Raw genomic sequence first — 23,320 nt, 5'->3', positions numbered from 1 at the left:
ACCATTTTTAAAGTCTTTCTTGAATCTGTTACAAAACTGCTTGTTTTATGTTTTGTTTGTTTGTTTTTTTTTTTTTTTTTTGGTCTCCAGGGATGTGGGATCTTAGCTCACTGACCAGGGATCAAACCCACATCCCTTGATTGGAAGGTGAAGTCTTAACCACTGGACCTCAAGGGAAGTCCTTTAGCGTAATTTTAGAAAGCACAAAGATTGGATTCAAGTGGGGATCTATCCTGAGCAGCTCTGACCTAAGAATACTAAGCCCCAGTGTCTCCCCTTCATGACAAGTCATGACAGTTACATAAAATAGGCTTACAACTCTCCTTGCACAGTGCTGCACCCATATATGTTTCTGCTATTTCTGTTGTTCTTAATATTATTACTAAAGAGGAAAATAAGACCTACTACAGTTAGATGTCTTAGGAAGTATATTTTATCTGTTATTTAAAATCCCATTGTGTTACAGAGGAAATATATTCAAGTAACTATTATACTGTAGGTGGTTCTTTGTCTTACATAGTATATATTCTCCTTTGGATGAAAGGGCCATGCTGAAACATGTTGGAACACTCAAAGATACAGTTTTCTTTCTCCAAAATGCTGTATGTAATCAAGATAAATGCTAGAAGTTGACTAAAAGCTGAGGATGACAGAGTAGGAGTAGGAGAATGTGGGCTGGAAGCTTGAAACCACAGAAACAGGTTTCGAGCTCTATCTTAGCTACTATCACAATGCTTACATTTAAGCAGAAAAGTCTATTGAACAATATGACTTTCAATTATGCATTTGTGGAATTTTGTAAATGTTATCAAAAGGACATGCAGAAGGAAATATGAAGGAGACCTGCCTGTCTCAGAAACTGTCTTGAATCTGTTGTTTCAGATATTCCCCAAATACATTCACAGCAAACTGAAACATTGCCCCCATGCCTATGTGGCTGAATCTTTTACCTTGAGGGCTACAATTACCTACATTTCTTTTAATAACATGCCCACTCATTGGTACCCTAACAAAGGAAAAAGCATGAAGATGTGCAAGCCACATTCACCAGCACTACAGAGAACAGAGCAGCAGGAGCTACAGGCTTACTAAATATTTTTAGGTCTTCGGCCAATGGTTTCCTGCTGGCTTACTAACAAGGACTTTCTTTTTTGTAATACCTGACTCAGAAATACATCAGTTTTCAGTGTTTTTTTCCCCTGCTCTCTCACCTTTTATGTCACCAGCAGCTAACATGTCATTTTCCCTTTTTCCCTAGAGTGTTCTTTCCAACAGAGTCAAAGGTGTCACCCCACAGTCTACCATTGATTTCTTATCTGTCCCAGTCACCGCAAAAACTGTCACCCAATACTCATGCTGCATTGCCCTTCATGAGGCTGGATCTTCCAAGGAGGCCCTGGACCATTGGTTTCCTGTATTCTTTCTATAAAACTCCAGTTTAACTGAAAGAATAAATTGGGAGAAGAAACAAGGGGACCCTCACACAGTAACCTGAGATTTCAATAAGCCTACAAATAACATATATGTCATCCTTCAAATGGAGAAGGCAATGGCACCCCACTCCAGTACTCTTGCCTGGAAAATCCCATGGATGGAGGAGCCTGGTGGGCTACAGTCCATGGGGTCGCTAAGAGTCGGACACAACTGAGAGACTTCACTTTCACTTTTCATTTTCATGCATTGGAGAAGGAAATGGCAACCCACTCCAGTGTTCTTGCCCGGAGAATCCCAGGGATGGGGGAGCCTGGTGGGCTGCCGTCTATGGGGTTGCACAGAGTTGGACACGACTGAAGCGACTTAGCAGCAGCAGCATCCTTCAAAAAGAGTAAAATACACACAGACAGGAGATAAATGACCAACAAGTGGCTGGTTCTAATCTCTCTTACTTTATGCCTCTGTCTCTCTGGTGAGATGAAGTGTAACCGAAAATATTGAGATGGATTTGTTTTTAAGGAAATGGTAGTGAAATAATGGGCTTCCCAGGTGGCGCTAATGGTAAAGAACCCACCTGCCAAAGCAGGAGATGTAAAAAATGCAGGTTTGATCCCTGGGTCAGGAAGATCCCCTGGAGGAGGGCATGGTAACCCACTCCAGTGTTATTGCCTGGACAGAGGAGCCTGGTGGGCCATGGTCCATAGGGTTGCAATGAGTCAGACATGACAGAAGTGACTTAGCACATATACACAGTCAAATAATACATAAATAACACAGAAAAGAGACAATCTTTTAATTTGAGCTATGGCATAGAATTAGACAGGTGAAGTCTGACTCTGCCCATCTTTTTGAATTGCCAAGGTGAGGAAGGATTTCCTAGGTAACATAGAAATTCCAGATTTTCATGTTAAAAGAAAATAAATGCTGACCATATTCTGTAATACACTGGGGACTGACCTTAGCCCTGTGCTATCTGACTGCTGACAAGGCAGAAGGCTCCTGCCCTTGCCACTGGCTTGCTTCAGGCTTGAGGCTCCCCCTGCACACACACACTGGATCCTGGGGCAAGGTGGACATATGAAATAAGGTATTTCACACATCCATAGTACCTTTCATGTTCATAGCTCAAAGAGCTTTATAAAGGCCAATTAATTTATCAAGTTTCATAAACTCTGAAGGACACATATAATTACAGCTCTATGTATGGCTGACCAGAGGCAATAAGTGGTCATATGTGTGGATGAACAGGATTTAGATTTTAATTGTCTCATGTTTGAACTTTCAAGCACCTACAGAAAGCCAGGGGCACAATGAAGAAGTTCTGAGTCACTGGCAAATTCTAAGAATTGTGAGTTGGGTTAAGAACATGCCTAAAAAAGTATGATGTCATTGCCAACACCCAAAAGAACTCTGGTTGTCTCTACTTAGGCAAAGAGTGCTTAGATCCAATTAGGAGAGCCCCCACATCTCCATGCTTTGATAAAAGTACAGAATCCATTTTGTTGAAGCTTTAGTGCTGCATGCTAAGTGAAATCTACAGAATTCATAGTAAGGAGAAATAGTATTATATGTGTACCCTTTATTTTACAGATTAGACCAATAGGGGTTAAGTGATTTGGCCAAATATTGGTGGATGATCAGGCTTTTGGGATATTATAAAAGAAGATCATCAGTTCACTTCAGTTCAGTCGCTCAGTCGTGTCTGACTCTTTGCAATCCCATGAATTGCAGCACACCAGGCCTCTTGCGGAGTTCACTCAGACTCATATGCCTTGAGTCAGTGATGCCATCCAGCCATCTCATCCTCTGTCGTCCCCTTCTCCTGCTGTCAATCTCTCCCAGCATCAGGGTCTTTCCAATGAGTCAACTCTTCACATCAGGTGGCCAAAGTATTGGAGTTAAAGCCTCAGCATCAGTCCTTCCAATGAACACCCAGGACTGATCTCCTTTAGGATAGATTGGTTGGATCTCCTTGCAGTCCAAGGGACTCTCAAGAGTCTTCTCCAACACCATAGTTCAAAAGCATCAATTCTTTGGTGCTCAACTTTCTTCACAGTCCAACTCTCACATCCATACATGACCACTGGAAAAATCATAGCCTTGACTAGATGGACCTTTGTTGGCAAAGTAATGTCTCTGCTTTTGAATATGCTGTCTATGTTGGTCATAACTTTCCTTCCAAGGAGTAAGCGTCTTTTAATTTCATGACTGCAATCACCATCTGCAGTGATTTTGGAGCCCAGAAAAATAAAGTCAGCCACTGTTTCCACTGTTTCCCATGAAGTGATGGGACCAGATGCCATGATCTTTGTTTGGAGATCATAGGCAGTATATAATGTGAATCAGTCATCTAATTTTTATAATGACTGCATATATGATTGATACTCCATATATGGGATTCAGGGAGGGCTTCCCAGGTGACACAGTGGTAAAGAGTCTGCCTGCCAACGTAAGAGACACAAGAAACATAGTCTCCATCCCTGGATCAGGACGGTCCCCTGGAGGAGGAAACCCATTCCAGTATTCTGCCTGGGAAGAGTTCATGGGCATAGGAGACTATCCATGAGGTCAGGAAGAGTCAGACATGATGGAACACGTGTGTGCACACACGTCTTTCAGGCAGAGTCTATAGAGTGCAGACTGGGTGAGGCATGTGCAAACTGACAACAAGGAGAGTGCTTTCCTCTCTCAGCATCCCAACATGCTGCCACTCTGACTTCTAGAATAATCTTTACTCAAATGGACTTAGTCTGACTTCAAAAAACTCCTATTCTGAGATAGTACTATTAATGCTTCTTTAAAATTTTACTGATACCGATACAATGACAGAAAAGCTAGGACATCAATTAAAATAACCTTTCCTAGGCTGAGATTTTTGATGGTTACCATGTGCCAGGCAAATTGCTAAGTACCTAACATAAATCTAACATTTAGGGTTCTCACACACCCCTATTAAGAATAGTACTTTACTATTATTTTACGTATGAGCAAATGGAAACCCAGAAAATGGTAATAATTTGATGAAGGTCATTCAGTGAATAAGGGTACAGTTGAGAGTCAAAATCAGTTGTATTTAACTCTACACTACAATCTTAATCACTATGCTAAACTGGATATTGTATATTGGGCTGCAATTTATTTTAAGCAAGATAAATTTTAGAGATATAATCATGACAAAATCTCTACTGAGGACATGTATATGTGAATAAATGTGTTTGGCAAAGAATGAATAGTAAATTTCAAATCAGCATTTATACATATATTTTATCATATGAGGCTAATACCCCATTTTAAATTTAACTAAAGCCTTCATCTTTTGCATTGCTTATAAGTACTGGTACAAGCCATATTAAGAATAAACACATACAATTAAATAATATCATTCTAAAACATTTTAAAATATTAAGTTGGGAATGGAAAAATGTTTTTTTTCTCTATTTTCTTTGAAACTCATTGGCTCACAGGCAAAACAAATTTCTCACTCATTTTTGAGAAATATGAAGCTCCCAGATCATGTGTTGTAAAAATAATTAGAAGTTGGAATATAGAATGCTATATACATAACACTTAAAATTATCTATTATAATTTAGTTTTTAATTATTGATGATTAAGAAAGAGGGCTAGGGAGAAAAAGGAAACAGAGAAAGAAAGACATTCCAGACATGAGAAGGGGAGACAGACAGATGTAGATAAACCAAGGGAAAAACTGAGCAAAACATCAATGAACAATGCACAAAAAATACACATCTATCCTACATGAATATACGGCCTTAGAAAAAAGATATAGATAGATGGTACTTAATGGTTATACAGTAAATGACTTGTTAATGAGAATGTAAGCACAGGATGCAGGTTGTCTACATTTCATACCCCATTTTATGACTTTCTAGTCTTCAAGATTATTTTGTGTTTTCTACATTCCCAGCATAACCTATTGAAATTTGGCAGTGGACCAGAGGAAATTAAAGAGATGCTCACTTCCATACAAAAAGAGCACAATCAGGTCACTATCATAAAAGATCAGGTAAATCAATGAAATTATTGTAAGTGATCAGTTAGAGCCTCTTATTTAAATAAGTCTCTAGACTTCAAATTGGGTACTAAAAAGAATTCTGGCTCGTTAATTTTACAACTGTCTGTTTTTCATCAGAGAAAAATTTTGGCATTGCATCTCCACTGGTCTCACGGACATGTATTTTCAAGTTTCAACTCACATCACACAGACAGAAAAACAATCTCTCTGTGGACTTCAAGTCCATTCCAGAGATTTTGCTCTTCCTCATAAATCAGATTAACTTAACCATATTTGCAACAGCGGATAGTCGCCAGACCGCAAGGCTCCTCAGTACCTGTTGTCTATCCAGGCGCATCCTCTTGGCAGCATTTCTACTCTCACTCTCACAGGCTGAGGCCAAGATACTCTCAGCAACTGCTGAAGTAAGGTGGGAAGGAATAGGTCGAGACTAAAAGAAAAGAGAGAAAAAGACATGAGAAAATTATTAACAGTATCATTAAGAGACCAACATGACACTCAGAAGATATCATAGGATGTGCAAGAGTATCATTTGATTCCAACTGAACTGATTTTGATAGAAAAAGGAAATGGAAATTTCAAAGATGAATAATGAGAGCTAGTTAGAGGTTAACGTTAGAGATACTACAGATCCATCATTCATTCCCATAGCTCCTTTGTCACCAGTGTTTAATCTGGGCCATTAAGTTTGAACAGGCAGTGGCAAAATTCCTGACTGGGTTTTGTAAGGAAAACAAGTCCTTTATTTCTCTTATAACTTATGACAATGCACAACAAAACAAAACAAGTAACAGGGCTGAAATAGTTGGAAAAACTGACAGACATTCTGACCATGTCAAAACATCTTAACATGAAATATTACGCCTATTTACAGGCTAAGTTGTGACACAATTGATACAAATAAAATCCTTTTTAAAAAACTTACTTTAGCTTAAAAACAAAATGAAAATTCAGGCCTACAACAATTTTTCTATTACAAAAATTCAGTGTTCTAGAAGTGAGATGAGTATGTACCTACATGTTTTATTTACAAAATATGTGTTAATATCAATAATGTAATGGATACATATTGGAAATCTATCTCCTATGTAGCTCACATAGAAATTCATTAAACCCCTGACTAAGTTCCTAATTAGGTACAAACTGTATGTGATTTTCCATATCATTCATGATAATCTGAAAAGTTTTCCATTTTCCCCATAATTACATGCAAAATTATCTAACTGAAAGATGAAGTACTTAAAGACACTAAGCATTTTTTAAAAAGTAAGACAAGCAAATGGTAGATAAGAAGATATTAATGCATAAAAATTAAATCAGGTGAGACAGCAAAATATGAAATTACAAAAAAAGAGTCTTTTAGGAAACTAGCATATTGTAATGGCATGCTATCTCAGGTTTTCAGAGCCTCCATCCAAATTACATGTGGCTATCATACATATTTACTAGAAGCCACCAAACTCATAATGATCTTTTAAGTATTTTTGTAAATGAACATGAGCTTGCCTATATTGGACTTGATTCATTTTGCTAACTCTGGCATGTCTCATGTGCTTTAGCAAACTGAACCGTAGCACTTCTATCTCAAACAATATTCTACAACAGCTAAATACAGACCCACAGTGGTTTAATGGATACTTCTCAGCAGCATTTGTTCAGTGCAGAAAGAGATCAGGCTTTGACCTTGCTTGAACTAGGAAGAAATTTCTGCTGCTACCTCAGCCAACTCCCCCAGGTTTCCAACTTCAAAGTGGCCTCTGCAGGCAAAAGGTAGGAAAGGTATGGGGTACAGTCTCCACTTGCTAACACTGTAAGATGTTAGAAACACTGGCTGGACAACTTTGATAGTAAAGCATTAGGATCCTCGGGATGTGATTTTTCCAACAGAAAGAAAAGAAAGAGGCCCCACAGGTAGCAGGAAGAAAGCAGCAAAAATATTTTGACAAGGAAATTATAAAGCCAGAACTCTGTATTGGGACTAGAGAGAGTCAAGTGTGGTAAACATTTAAAATTTTTAAACTTCCATGAAGGATATATATGTGATTTCGAAATGAATATTGTTTCATTTCATTCTGCACCTCGCTAAATATTGATAAGACAGTCTAGCTCAGAACTGAAAATATATTCAGCTACAAAAATCAGTGTTTCATTAAAAGATGGCCCTAGCATGGCTCAAAATTATACTCTAAACTTCATGGAAATTGGATATTCAGTGTTGTCCTGATATACAACTGAACTGATTCAGTTGATATACAACTGAATTATGTTTTGAGGCAAAGGGGTCATAGGAAAAATGGGAATAAGAACATTCCCTTATTTAAAAAAAATCATTTATTTGACTGTAGCTAGCATAATTCAAATACTAGAAGTGAAAGTGCATACCTTTATAAACTACATCTTTCGACACTTCATTTGGTTCTAGACACTGAATTAACAAAAGCAAAGCACAGTATCAGCAGTCTCTATGAAAGTTCTTCATCCATTTCATTTATTCTTTTAACCTGGTATTTCTATTCAAAATTAGGAATGTATAACACTACGTGCTATGCTTAGTTGCTCAGTCGTGTCTGACTCTTTGCGACTCCATGGACTATAGCCTGCCATGCTCCTCGTCCATGGAGATTCTCTAAGCAAGAATACTGGAGTGGGTTGCCATGACTTCCTCCAGGGGATCAGGGGATCTTCCCAACCCAGGGATCAAACCCAGGTCTCCCACATTGGACGCGGATTCTTTACTGTCTGAGCCACCAGGGAAGCCCATATAATACTATGAAGCTTCTTCAAGCAGATTAAATTGTAGTAATAAATACATACATCCCTTAAATAAATAAAAGTCTGTAGAAAAGAGAGAACACAAGGTAAAACATCTTACGAAATAAAATTAGTTGGTAGAATTTCCTCTCAAATTCTATTTTTTTAAAAATATTTAAAATGGTAAATGACTTTTACTAGAAGAGTATATGTTATTATATATAATAACTTATATAGTTTCCTTATTGGAGAAAATGATAGAGTTGGCTTTTTCCAAGATATATTTATTTGGTTTTCTCAGAAATTAGAATAATGTCCTGGCTGAGTAGGACAAGATACTTTTTAAGGTCACTGAGTAACCTATTCATTTCAAGATTTTGGGGAAAAAGTTAACTGCAAGATAAAGCAATCATGTACTCTTTCCTATTAAGAGGAAGCAATGGGTAGAAGCAAAGATATGTGATAAGATGTGGCCAGAGGTTAAACAATATAATTTTGAAATTAGAGTTGTTCTGAGTTTATTGTAGAATCATAATCTGATAACTGTAAATGGCCATAGCGATCATTCACCGCAAGCTTTTTTAAAGTTTGAAGAAACTTTTCTGCCTAATTCTGAACTAGAAATAGAAGCCAGGTTTCATGTTCTGCAATTCTCATCTCTTCCACTCTGCCAAATTCTGTTGTATACTTAGTACTTATATATAATTCATTATTAATAAAAATATTTTAGGAGAAATATTTACACATAAACTCTTGGCTCAACTAAAAATAAGCATACCAAAGATAGTTATTTAGACAACTGTTTACAATTATAACTGATAAGCTCATGGGAGAAGGGCAGAATGAATGAATAAAATCTCTATTACAGTTTAAGAGATATATATGTGTTTTTCAAGGAGTTTAGAATTGATGCTTTTGAACTGCAGTGTTGGAGAAGACCCTTGAGAGTCCCTTGGACTGCAAGGAGATCCAACCAGTCCATTCTAAAGGAGACCAGTCCTGGGTCTTCTTTGGAAGGAATGATGCTAAAGCTGAAACTCCAGTACTTTGGCCACCTCATGCGAAGAATTGACTCATTGGAAAAGACTTTGATGCTGGGAAAGATTGAAGGAGGGAGGAGAAGGGGATGACAGAGGATGAGATGGCTGGATGGCATCACCGACTCGATGGACATGGGTTTGAGTGAACTCCGGGAGTTGGTGAGGGACAGGGAGCCCTGGCATGCTGTGCTTCATGGGGTCGCAAAGAGTCGGACACAACTGCGCGACTGAACTGAACTGAAGACAAAATATGTGTCTCCAAGGAGAACACCAATCCAGTTAATTCTCATTACTTTTAAGATAAATATTAATAATACGTAACTTATATTGAGTGTTAGGTGTGGAGGCATTAACACAAGAATCTTAGGTTCATTATCTGATTTCTTCCAAACAACACTTGAGAAAAAAATATACTATTTATATCACTCTTTTAAAGAAAACCAAATTAAATCCCTATATAATTTTCCCAAGGTCACACAGCTGTGATGTGGAAACACTAATATGTAATTCTGATGATATGTTTGGAATAATATTCCCTAGTAAAGCTTATTCTCATTGTAAAACTAAGGCCTCAATGAGTTTAAAGAAAACTAGAGCTCTGAAATACTACACATTCTTATAGAGGAATCCATGTACAGCTAATTCAATTTTGTACTGAAACAAAGAATATATTAGGACCTTCTTAAAGTCTTTCTCTTTGAGAGGTCAAAATCCTCATAAAACGTTTTCCTATTAATTTTTTAAAACCCTTCTTCATTAATAACATGATAAAATGGAACTTAATTCAGTCACATATTGTAAATTGAAGCCATCTAAATTCACAAGATTTTCATTTTGGAGCAAACAGAAGTTCCAAGAAATTACTGTAATACATGAAACATAATAAAGCTTAGTTTCATGCTCAAAATGAGAATGAAGAGCCAGGCAGAGAAGTTCTTTTTTGTTCTTTTTTTCCTGTAAGGCAATCCTGGTAAACTTCCCCTTGGTTCTAATACTGATGAGCCAGGAGTGAATGCTGATGCTGATCAATACACACAGAGTTCAGTTATGCTGTACCCAGCTATACTTTACTAAATATGAAAGAATTTTGCTGATTTTTCCTCCATAATGTAGTTAATATCTATTTCACAATTCAAAAGTACTTAGACCAAGAGAGTAAGAAAGAAATTAATCAATTGTGTTCCTTATAAAAGCAGTGTTAAGAGAGAAATTTGAAACTATTGTTTAGTATGAGTTCTTAGAACCATCTTCATGGGAACTCTCCTTTCCTTTGCTACATTTAATTGCAGAGAGCTTATTCTAAAATCATCTCTTCAGTGTTTTCCTGGCAGTACATTAAGGGCTGTAGTCATGGGTTCCACCAGGGATAAATACAGAAGATTCCTTCTAACACCAGTAAGATGCACAAACTTCCATTGTAATAACTTGAAATAATAATATTTCAACAAAAAATCAAATGCAAAGAATAGATATTATCAGTAGATAATTTATGGAAAATAATACTTCTCCTTGTGATTGAATATAGCTCAGTAAATCTACTATTTGGTGTATATCTTATAAAAGTTAAAAATGATTCAAGAATGTGTATAATCATACACTCTGTATGATCTATACCGAGATTGAGATTTGTTGTCTATTTCTTTCCTGGATATGAGATGATCCTAACTAGCCCGCACTAATTATCTCTTCATAATTAACTGTCACGCTCAACTGGGATGACTTGATCTATCCTCAGCACTCTCTTTACTGTAATAATTATTTGTGCCCAAATCCGTAGTGGCTGTTTCATTAAACAGATGGCTAAACAGTCATGTGGGGCTTTTGGAGTTTAAAAAGTCACATTTTAATTGGGGACTTAAGATGTGATTGCTGTTAGCACAAAGTAAGTGTGTCTTTCCTCATTTATGCATGTAAAACCTACCACACCATTTTTTGGTCTAAAAACTGAAACAATGTTAGAATTCTCTGAACTTCTGCTGTACCCTTAGGATGTGGTAGGATTTTTTTTTTTTGAAGTTATAAAAAAATAAAAAGAAATCAAGAATGTAAGCTTATGTTCATGGGAGACTGTGGCAATGCTCTCCATTCCAGTGTTAAATAGAGCTTAATCAAGTATTAGACAAGCCAGACTGAGCAACTGTGACATCCACCCGAGATTTTAAGTGAATGAGTTTTTCAAAATAATTAAAGCAAGTGATTCAGTAGTCAGAGTGTAGGTAGGTTACATCCTAAATTAAGATGATATCTCCCAATCTTGTTACTTTATAAAACACATAATTTGACAATTCTGCAGCTTGAATGACATGCATATCCTATCATCCCAAAATGGTATACTCATGCCTCAACACATAACTGGTACAGTGTAAAAAGTTGCAGCTCCCAAGGTATCCCTTCTGAACAGGTAGCTTCACCTATGGACATCAGTAAACTAAAGTAAAGTTTAGCAACTATGTCAGACAGTCCTGGATTATTACTATGTCATCACCCTCTTGCAATATGCCTGATCACTTTTGCTATTTCATCTCTATGAGCCTCATTCATTCTGCCAAGTATCATTATTTTATTTTTGTCTTTATGAATGGCAAAGTTGAGGTTCAGTCAGTGAGCTATGAATAGGAGAAATAATCTCTGTGTCAGGGAGAGGCAGTTAGAATTCCATGAAGTAAGGCACATAAAGCCACTGATATCTTTACTAGCTTATTGAACAAATATACTTCATGAGCACTTTCTATATTTCAGGTACTGTGCCAAGTCCAACTATATGGAGATAAACAAAATCAATACTATCTCTATTATCACGGAGTTCACTTAAATTAGTACAATGCTTAGCATATAGGGTATAACATACATGCAATAAAGTATGTTCGTTACAGACTCACAATCTTTTATGAACAATTCTAAAATCCTAAAGTTGTATAAGCTGAAATATTTCATAAACTCAGGGCAAACTCAGCTGGCAGAAGAAACTGATTATAAGGATATTTACAATGTTTCTTTTTTCTTATTTCTATGAATATTTCTAAGTTTTGCAGCAGAAAGACTGATATATTTGTATATGGGATGTTTCTCAAGATCTCAATGTGAGTGTTAAGCAATAAATAGAAGATACACTTTATCATGTTTCCCAAATCAAGAAAGTTCTGAATTCTGGACCACTGATGATCCAAGCTTTTAGATAAGGATGGTGCCTGTGGACTAAAGCAGCAGGTACACTGCCTTGATACTCACGCTGTAGGGTTTCAGTGGACGTGATAAGCAAAGTCCCTTACTGACCTGACTCTGGCCACATGACTTAGTCCTGGACAATCATGGGAGACCATGCCTTTGTTCCCAGTGACTGTTCCAAGAAATGGACATGTGATCCAAATACGGCTAATCCAAGTCCTTTCATGGAAATGTGTACCTGAAGCTGAAAGATGGAAGACTGCTCCTGGATTGGGAGTTTTAAGAAGCTTAGAGCTGCTGATGGCAACATTTTCCAACAGGTAGCAAGACTCTGAGAGGTAAAGTATTAGGAGAGTAGCAGATCCCTGACGTTTGAGCCCATGGATCCAGCTATGTGAGAATCCTTGGACTTCCCAGTTTGGGAAAAATCTCTTGACCAGTTTAAAATGAGTTTTAAAATGTATTTTAAACAAAAATGCTCTTTAACCTTCATCTAGGCTTTGATTTCATTATGAGTATTTGATTATGAATTGATAGCCTTTGCTTTGGCCTTAATTTTAGAACACTATTGGCCTTTAACAATGATATTTCAAAAATACCTGGGGAATTGTTAAGTTTTATAGTTGAAACTAAAGCCCATTTAGCTAAATGTCATCTGATAACACAACTGATCAAGATGAGATAAACTAAACTTTCAACTAAAATGACATGTTTTCATTTCTAAGACTTCCCTGGTGGCTCAGATGGTAAAGCATCTGCCTACAATGCGGGAGACCTGGGTTCGATCCCTGGGTCACGAAGATCCTCTGGAGAAGGAAATGGCAACCCACTCCAGTACTCTTGCCTGGAAAATCCCATGGATGGAAGAGCTTAGTAGGCTACAGTCCGTGGGGTTGCAAAGAGTCGGACACGACTGAGTGACTTCACCTTATCTTACCTTTTCATTTCTAACTATTTATTAAAATTTCCACTAGGAAATATCTTTTAATCTTGAAGATAAGTGATTATATGTACTTATAGTTACTGTGGATCCTGACATCTTTTCTAATTTGTGAAACCTAAAACTATATACAAATTCTATTCATACAATTAATATCACTACCTATTCACACTCATTGCCAAATAGATAAAAATATTTTTTAAATAGTGTTTCAAGAGCTAAAAAGAGAGTTAAAATCAAATGTTATATGACTGCCTTCTTTAGGAAACTAATCCTGCTAAATATTTTGTTATCAGTTATCAGTAGTTTTTAAAACTGAAATGCCAGTTGCAGAATCCTGTGAAAGGCAGAGTATACAATAAACATTAGCTTATCTCCCAACTGATTTCTACCACAAAGTAGCACATTGTGAATGTCCATTCATCCACGCATCCTTCATTCAACAATTTTAACTCAACTGAATTCAACAGACTGAGCAGCTTTCACAAGCAACTTATTATACTATAGAAGACACAGTGGATGATACAGAGATGAACAAGTTAAGAAGCAGAGTAGTCAAGGAATGCAACTTCTTATTAGGGAGCTAAGGCCCATATATAAATAACAGTAATATGAGACAGGATAAAATAAAACTACAAAAGTACCACAAAGTACAATTTGCACATGAAAGAAAGAGAGATTTAAAGCTGCTCTTAGCCAAAAGTGAGGATGCCATAGATAAAAACACTGGATTTAGTTCCCTTGGGAGTTCACAGATTGAGACAGCAAGGGTTTCCTAGAAAAGGGAGCAGTGAAATGCAATTTCAGATTAGACGGCATTTATCATGTTCCTCAGAGAGCAGGTAACAAACTGTGCAGGAGTGTTCACTTGTGTTATTTCAGATGTTGTTGGTTTTCAGGTACAAGTGCTATTTGTTTCTGACGCAGAAGAGATACAAAGTCCACAAGTAACAGCTGATAAAACACAGCTAAGAACCAAGATCCAGTGACTAAAATCAGGAGCTTTTCTTCAGATTTGCTTACTGCTAATTTTCCAATGTCTCATTCTGGGTCGTCTCCTTTTCCTTAGAGTACATTTTAGGTCATCCAGAGACAGCTTGTGAGTGGTATTGCAATTTCAATAGTTGTCTGAAGTGTCTTTCTTCTTCATTTTGGAAGTAGAGTTTAGTTGGGCGTTGATTTGTAGATTAAACGTAGCTCTCTAAAAAATTTAAGATTTTTTTTTTTCTTAGTATTTTGAAGATTATCATCTGACATCTATTTTGAGGACAAGTATTATGTTCAGTGTGTTATACTGTTTTAGATAGTTTCTTGTTTCTTGCTGGTGACATTTAAGAATGTCTTGGGTCTCCTGCAGTTTTGCCTTGATGCACATAGGTGTGACTTCGTTTTTATTTGTGCTGCCCAGAACTGGTCTGTTTCTCTCTTCTTAGTATTCATGGCCTAGTAAATTTTGAAAAATGCTTCCTCCCTATTTGTTTTAATGTTGTACTCATTCTAATTTCTCCTTTGGAATGTCTACTAGATCTATATCATTCTAGTCCCCAAGTAAACTTCTTTTTTAAATTTTCCCTCTCTTTTTTCCTTTCTGTGAGAAATCTCCACAGTTCTGTGTTCCAGCTTATTGATTTTTTCTTTGGCTAAATCATCTTATCTGCTGTTTAACCCATATAATAAGGCTCTAATTTCAATATTTACAATGCCCATCATTTCAGTTTTTGAAATGGGATTCCCTTGTGGCCTTGATGGTAAAGCGTCTGCCCACAATGTGGGAGACCCAGGTTTGATCTCTTGCCTGGAAAATTTCATGGATGGAGGAGCCTGGTGGGCTACAGTCCATGGGGTTGCAAAGAGTCAGACACAACTGAGTGACTTCACTTTCTTTTCAGTTTTTGAAGCTATCTGACATTTGTAATTCTCCCTTAATGAGAGGGCAGGCAAGGGTCCCAGCTTTATATGCAGTTTTCAGTTCATGTTCCTGCCTAGTAACAAACCAAACTCCACATCTCCTGAACTTGAGTTGGCATTCAAACCCCAGCCCTAATCTGTCTGGGCTTAAAGTCACTTTTTCTATCTCCCTAGTCTTTTACCCTATCAAATTAAGGGCTTACAACTCTGGCTGAGAGTTTTCTATTAATTTCAAGTCCTGAGTATTCCTTTTCTTTCTTCTGAGCTTATAGAGGTATTTAAAAATTGTAATATTTTTTTGTTTTTTACTCAGGATTTGTATGTATTTGTAGATGGAAGATGAGTGAGGTGTATGAAAGGTATTTCATGAGCCTCAGGTCAACATAATACTTAAGGATCTATTGATGAGTCCAGGGAATCTTCCCAACCCAGAGATCGAACCCAGGTCTCTCACACTGTAGACAGACACTTACTGTCTGAGCCACCAGGGAAGTCCAAATCTGAAAGCTATGAAGGCTGTATTCTTTACACTTTAGTTACTCTTCAACTTTAGTAAGTAAAATACATTCAGTAAACAAAGAGAATAGTACCCATGAACTCTGAATCAGGACAAATCAGTGGACCAAGAAAGCACGCACTGAAAGAAAGAGTTGCAGTTGCCTGTGATGACCTATTTGGCCACCCACTCCAGTGTTCTTGCCTGGAGAATCCCAGGGATGGTGGAGCCTGATGGGCTGCCGTCTACGGGGTCGCACAGAGTCGGACACGACTGAAGCGACTTAGCAGCAGCAGCAGGAATAATTTAGGAGAAGGCAGTGGCACCCCATTCCAGTACTCTTGCCTGGAGAATCCCAGGGATGGAGGAACCTGGTGGGCTGCAGTCCATGGGGTCGCTAAGAGTCTGACATGACTGAGCGACTTCACTTTCACTTTTCACTTTCATGCATTGGAGAAGGAAATGGCAACCCACTCCAGTGTTCTTGCCTGGAGAATCCCAGGGATGGTGGAGCCTGATGGGCTGCTGTCTATGGCGTCGCACAGAGTTGGACACGACTGAAGCGACTTAGCAGTAGCAGCAGTGATGACCTATACCAGTGGTATCCAAACTTTCTAGCACCAGGGACCAGTTTCATGGAAGACGATTTTACTGTGGACAGGGGAGGTGGAGGGTGGATGTTCTGAGATGATTTAAGTGTGCTACATTTATTTTGCATGCTATTTCTATTATTATTACATCAGCTCTAGCTCAGATCTTCAGGGATTAGATCCTGGAGGTTGGGGATCCCTGATCTAGACATTAAAGGAAATAACAGAGCATATCAGAAGAAAGGGTAGAAAGGGGTCAGATTATCATTAATTATTATTAATAAAATGCTGATCATTTACAGCCCTCTCCTTTAAAAAAATGGAGACTCAGAAACATCACATAAAATTGTACAGGAATTCAACCTAGTGTTGGCACCTAACAAACGCCATGATAGGCTTCAGGGACTAAGGTAGGACTCACGGGAAAAGCTGAGTCATTGCCCAGTGAGGTCATCCCCGCGGATGCCAGGACTTGTCTAATCAGCATACTCCCCATAACCTGGTTTGAGTTTATCAGGACGTAAAAGACATCCCCCTGCAGCCAATAAAGATTAGCCAATCAGTAAATACTAGGAAACTCCTGCAGCCAACCAGCCCTTGCCAACTCTCTGTTCTAAAACCTATAAATACTGCTGTAAATCTGGGCTCAGGGCTCCTTGCTCCACTCCACTGCATTGGATGTGGCGGGAGCCCTAGCTCGAGCTAGAAATAAAACCCCTTCATGCTTCTGCATTGCTGTGGATGTCTTATTCTCTCTGTTTTGGGGACTCGGACTCTGGGCATAACACCTAGGTCTCTTAGTTTTAAAAGGTCATATGCTAACACTATAATAAGAAATTTAGAATTTTTTTCTGAAATGATAAAAATTAGACAGTATCAAAGCCAAAATTGAGGAAGACTACTCTAGGTACGAAGGCAGATTTATCGTAAAGCCAATGAAGTACAGGCCCCAGGGTTCTTCAACTGGATGGAACTAATAATACTGAAGTTTCTGGATGTTGTAAGATTATAAGTAGGAATGGGAAAATGAATTAAAATAAAAGTATCAGTATTTATATATGTGTATCTGAAAATTGTCTAAAGATATGTCTGAAGTAAAAGATTTGAGTCTTCTAGATTTCTCTGTATTAAAAAATTTATTGTGCATTTTTTCTAATTGTAGATATATATTCATCCTTCTATATACATTTTTTGTTCATAATTTTATGTTACTTTACTTTTGAAAAAGGTCCCAAATTTCATAATTTTCAGGTGCAAGTCCTAGTTTTGTCTCTGCTTGCAAATAGAGGGTAGGGAAGGAGTGTAATATGAAGTAGGAAGCTGAGTTAGAAGAATTATGAAAGATGTGTGAAAAGCTAGAAATAAAATGATAGCTGATAAAATTAAAAATTATGAGCCTGATTTGGGAAAGACAGAAAAGGAAGAATAAACAGAAGTTAGTGGGAGGATGCAAGTCATAAATATAAAGAGAGTCAGACATCATTCCAAGTTTATGAACTTTGGTGTGAATGACAACAGTGGGACAACTGCTGGAAACAGGTAACTCAAGAGGACCTTGCTGGTGATTTGGTAGATGAGGCAGATCAGTGGAGAGAATGGGTGATAGAGAATATAGAGAAATCAGTGAGGATATAACAGTACATTTCTCTAGCATCTGACTGAGATGTGGAATGAAATACCAAGGCTTTGTATATGGCTGGGATCTACTTTAAGAGTTGCTTTTGTTTAGTCATCAAGTTGTGTCCACCTCTTTCGCAACCGCATGGCCGATAGCCTGCCATGGGATTCTCTAGGCAAGAATACTGGAGTGGGTTGCCATTTCCTTCTTCAGGGGGCTTCCTGACCCGGATGGAACTCGTATCTCCTGCTTGGCAGGTGGATTCTTTACCACTAGTGCCACCTGGGAGAAGGCAATGGCACCCCACTCCAGTACTCTTGCCTGGAAAATCCCATGGGTGGAGGAGCCTGGTAGGCTGCAGTCCATGGGGTCGTGAAGAGTCGGACATGACTGAGCGACTTCACTTTCACTTTTCACTTTCATGCATTGGAGAAGGAAATGGCAACCCACTCCAGTGTTCTTGCCTTGAGACTCCCAAGGATGGGGGAGCCTGGTGGGCTGCCCGTCTATGGGGTCACACAGAGTCAGACATGACTGAAGCAACTTAGCAGCAGCAGCACCACCACCTGAGAAGCCCTCACTTAGACAGGAGGAAGTCTATAAGAGGCAGACCTCTGCAGCTGTGGAGACAGGAAGGTGCAGTAAGTACATGGCCAAACAGAAACTTCAGCAGTGCCCCAAATCAAGAAAAAAGGACATGAGTAGAAACAGCAAAAAAAAAGTCTTAAGAAAACAGGGTGATTTATAGTCAAGGATGCAATTTTTGGATTTGGTATAAAGGTGGTCATGAGCTCTTCATGAGAAGTAATTTAATATGGTGGTGAGAACGACAACTCCCTGAAATAAGAGACTATTAGTGGAGGCGGTCGGAGAAGGCAATGGCACCCCACTCCAGTACTCTTGCCTGGAAAATCCCATGGATGGAGAAGGCTGGTGGGCTGCAGTCCATGGGGTCGCGAAGAGTCGGACATGACTGAGCGACTTCACTTTCACTTTTCACTTTCATGCATTGGAGAAGGAAATGGAAACCCACTCCAGTGTTCTTGCCTGGAGAATCCCAGGGACGGAGAGTCTGGTGGGCTGCCATCTATGGGGTCGCACAGAGTCAGACATGACTGAAGCAACTTAGCAGTAGCAGTAGCAGTAGCAGTGGAGGTGGTGGTAACAGGTATCATTTGTGACTATAAAATAATCATTCAGGAAACATGGCAAAGAAAGATAGACTCATTGAGTCTTCAAAGAACGATTATAGAAGCCATTACACTCAATATCTGTATCTATTTGGAATCTGGGGAGTTTTTTAAGGCAGAAAATAAGAAAAGAAGAAACAGCGAAAGGGGAAAACTGAAACTATGACCACTGGGATGGTCACAGAAGCAATGTGCCGAAGGACATCAAGTTACACGCAGCAGAAGCAGCAGGGTGATCCAGAGCAAGGAAGACCAGAGCACTGTCTCTGTAAAGACAGCAGAGGATACTTAAAACATTCTACATGATTGTGAAAACTTTTAACATAGCTTGGGCAGGCTCTTTGAGAGAAAGCAAAGACTAAGGTATACCTGTAGGAATAATGACTGAAGTAATATTCAATGAAACTGAGAAAGTTAAAGAACTAAGAGTGTAGAACATTGGCTGTCAATTATTTAGAAAAGTATTATAGGATGAAATTTAGAAAGAAATAGTATGAAGAAAGAACTTAGAAGATGTTATAGAAGTATCGTGGGGGATAGTAGATGACATCTATAAAAGAGAGGGCAAAAAATGGCACAACTAGCAGGTGGGAAATTCAAACAAAATGTTTGCTAATTAGCTTCAATTAAGTTAATTGGTCACAAGGAGAGAAACCAGCACAGTTGTGATCGCAATGCATGAAGAATATTGTGAATAATAATGGCTGCACAGATACAAAGTTTTTAATCAATGTCTTGTATGGAGGGCTCACGATATTTCTGGTCAAATGTTTAGTTTAAAGAAGCACTTTAATTCATTTTTATAGTGGCTCTATTTGCTAAAGAATGAACAGCAACTGGCACTGTAGCTTTTGTAATACCTATACACAGTCTATCTCACGGCTATAAAAGCTGTGAATTGAAGAAAAATTATGATCTCTCTATGTTAGCTTGTATCAGAGAAATAGAGGCAAAGGATATATAACGTCAAATTCGCTAAAAAAATGTACTATTTCCTAAACATGTAATACTTATTTTTTAATGAAAAAACTGTGAAACCAGAAGATCAGTTAGCAAAATTACTGAGGAGGGTATTATAGGATGTAAATAAAAAATACTGTGAATAGAAAACTTAGAAGATGGTCTGAAATGATGGTGTTTCCATAATTAGATTATTTACATATTTGTTTTAAAATTATACCTCTCCTCACCAAAAACAGATACCAGAGCTACCAAGGAAATATATACACTAAAACAAATTAAACAAACAGATAAATGGGAAAGAGATAACTCAGAAAGATTTTGGCTGTAAACTTCCTGACAGGCAAAAAAGTGAACCTAGTAAGTTAATGATGAGAAAACATAAAAACACTCTATTTCTGTAGGAGAAACACATTTTTTTTTTCCATTACATGCTAAAAGAGGGTTCCAAATGAGATCATTTATAGTGGACATTCACTAGCCTAATGGACAATGTTCCTGGCAAAATTCTTCAAAAAATAGCATGAGATTAATTCTTCAAACAAATATGGTCAATAAATAATATTAAAAGGCAAGTTAATAGGTAATTTTTCAAGAGATTGAGTTTATGGAATTCAAATATCTAGGCTACTTGATCTGAATAAAAGAACTTAGAAGGTGGTCTGAAAATGAGGTACCAAATTTGAGGTACATGAGGCAGAATGGATTGAAAGTCTTTGACTATATCCTCCAAATATTTCCATTTAAGTTTCACAAAAATGCATCTAAACATATGCAGCCTGGTGAAAGATTCTCTAAACAATGCAAACTCAGAAAATAAAAAGTGAAATCATATCCATAACACAAATGATACTCGGGTATGGGCCAACCCCACCTTGTTCATAAAGCTTTGCTTTTATGGTTTAATCTATCATAGGTGCTCTTGAATTTAAGATCAGGACACACTGGAGCAATACATTTCTTTTCTGGAACAATCAACAAATAGTCTTTAGAAAACTAACTGAAGTAACCAGTGTCAAAGCTGCATAACAGAATCAATAATGATTTGATATATTTGTCTAAGGATTAATATAATGGCTATCTAACTCAATGGTTCTTAAAATCTATTGAAAACTAACAAAGTACTCTGTATCAAGCTTCTTGGATTTACTTTTCATAAAACATATTCTTTTATATTCAACACTGAAGAACTTATGATTTGAGATCATTGGAAACAATGAATTAGTGAAAATGTGTAGAAAAGTATAATAATAAGGTTTTTTAACTTTATGCATTATAGAGACTGTTTGGTGCAATGACATAGAGATTTTCACTACTTAAGCTATTAAGACCTTTGGGGTCTTAATGATTTCAATGAAATAAGAATGCATAAATACATACTCTAATATTTGCATGCATTCAGAGAAGTCAATGAAAAGTACTTGTGCTCTGAATTCTTAAGGGATAAAAGAAGTGAAAGTAAAAGTTGCTCTGTCACGTCTGACTCTTTGTGACTCCATGGACTAAAGCCCATCAGGTTCCTCTGTCCATGGAGTCCTCCAGGCAAGAACACTGGAGTGGGTAGCCGTTCCCTTCTCCAGGCGATCTTCCCAACCCAGGGACTGAACTCGGGTCTCCTGCATTGCAGGTGGATTCTTTACCATCTGAGCCACCAGGGAAGCCTCATCTTAAGGGATAGTGCAGTGTAGATTAATTAAAAATGAATATTTTTTGTACTAACAACAGCAGAAAATTAGAGTGAAAGTCAGATTCTTAAGTATAATACTAATATAAGGGCTAAGTCGCTTCAGTTGTGTCCAACTCTTTGTGAACCCATGGACTGTAGCCCACCAGGCTCCTCTGTGTCCATGGGATTCTCCAGGCAAGAATACTGGAGTGAATTGCCATTTTCTCCTCCAGGGGATCTTCCTGACCCAGGGATTGAACCTGAGTCTCTTATGTCTCCTGCAATGGCAGGTTGGTTCTTTACCATTAGTGCTACCTGGGAAACCCCTAATACTAAGTTGTGATAAACCACTTCTATGGGAATATATCTGAATTTCTGAATCAAAGTCAGGAAGGAACTATGAATTCAATATTTTGTATTTTGCTTTACTTATAGAGTCTGTTGCCTTAGAGACCATAAGTAACTGGATGAGCTAAGCTTGCTGAATATCACTTTCATTCATTCATTTTAAAGTCCAGAATCCCCTATCAAATAGTCCGACAACTTTCCAATTATTCTCTTCAAATATATTAAAGTTGTCTTTAGGTTGCTTCATTGAACTTATTAAAGCACTACAAAATAATTTTCATGTAAAAATAATCATATATTCAAAATAATACACATTTTCTGCACATCTTCATACAGCAAAAATAATAAATGAAAGCATTTTAAAATGTTACAATTTTTAAAATTATTGATATTATCCTATATTAATTTAAAATTCTGATGGCAAGAATATTAATGTACAGTATTTAGTTGTAATTACTACCTGCCCTAGTCATGCCTTCCCTATTTGTTCCAGGCAAGGATGAGTGTTCAAAATGATGACACACTCCATGACAATGAAGTCATAAGTAAAGCAAGCACATCAAAATGCTGGTGTTAAATAGATGGCAAATTTAATATTTAATTCCAGTAGTACATGGTTGACTAATACATTTTTAAAAAACAGGCTCAACTACAACATCGATTTTTATCTGTGTTTTTCATTTGTTTAATGTAGGCCTTGGACTTCCCTGGTGGCTCAGACAGTAAAGCGTCTGCCTACAATGCGGGAGACCCAGTTTCAATCCCTCGGTGGGGAAGATCCCCTGGAAAAGGAAATGGCACCCCACTCCAGTATTCTTGCCTGGAAAATCCCATGGACAGAGGAGCCTGGTAGGCTACAGTCCATGAGGTCGCAAAGAGTCGGACACGACTGCGCGACTTCACTTCACTCACTTTGTATTTTTACTTAAGCACTTCACTTCCTACAACTGTAACCTCAAAGAATCATGATTAGGAAACATGCTAAATTTATTCAACAAGTCAGGCATCTCATCTTTCTCATTACTTTGTATGATGTTATACACATTATACATATACGGATAAATGAACAAAGAGATGAACAATTGAAAATTATTAAAAATGAAATACAAAGCATTTCTTTATAATGTTTTACTTCATGATTAGTTTGCAAACCGACATGATTTTATATCAACTTTTTTTG

General features: G+C 37.6%; 1 protein-coding gene across 7 annotated transcripts in view; it reads right to left on the bottom strand.

The window, feature by feature from the left end:
- NOL4 (nucleolar protein 4) overlaps positions 1 to 23,320 on the bottom strand; it is a 470,394-nt gene that overhangs the window by 109,469 nt on the left and 337,605 nt on the right. For all 7 annotated transcript variants that reach the window (XM_068993684.1, XM_068993682.1, XM_068993685.1 and 4 more), the window contains one exon: positions 5,785 to 5,898. In XM_068993684.1, coding sequence (XP_068849785.1) covers positions 5,785 to 5,898 — 114 coding nt within the window. The remainder of the gene's footprint in view (positions 1 to 5,784; positions 5,899 to 23,320) is intronic.

The sequence above is a fragment of the Capricornis sumatraensis genome, chromosome 21 (genome assembly GCF_032405125.1).
Source record: "Capricornis sumatraensis isolate serow.1 chromosome 21, serow.2, whole genome shotgun sequence".
Classification (NCBI taxonomy): Eukaryota; Metazoa; Chordata; class Mammalia; order Artiodactyla; family Bovidae; genus Capricornis; species Capricornis sumatraensis.
The sequence above is the reverse complement of the archived record's forward strand: the minus strand, read 5'-3'. Positions and strand labels throughout refer to the sequence as shown.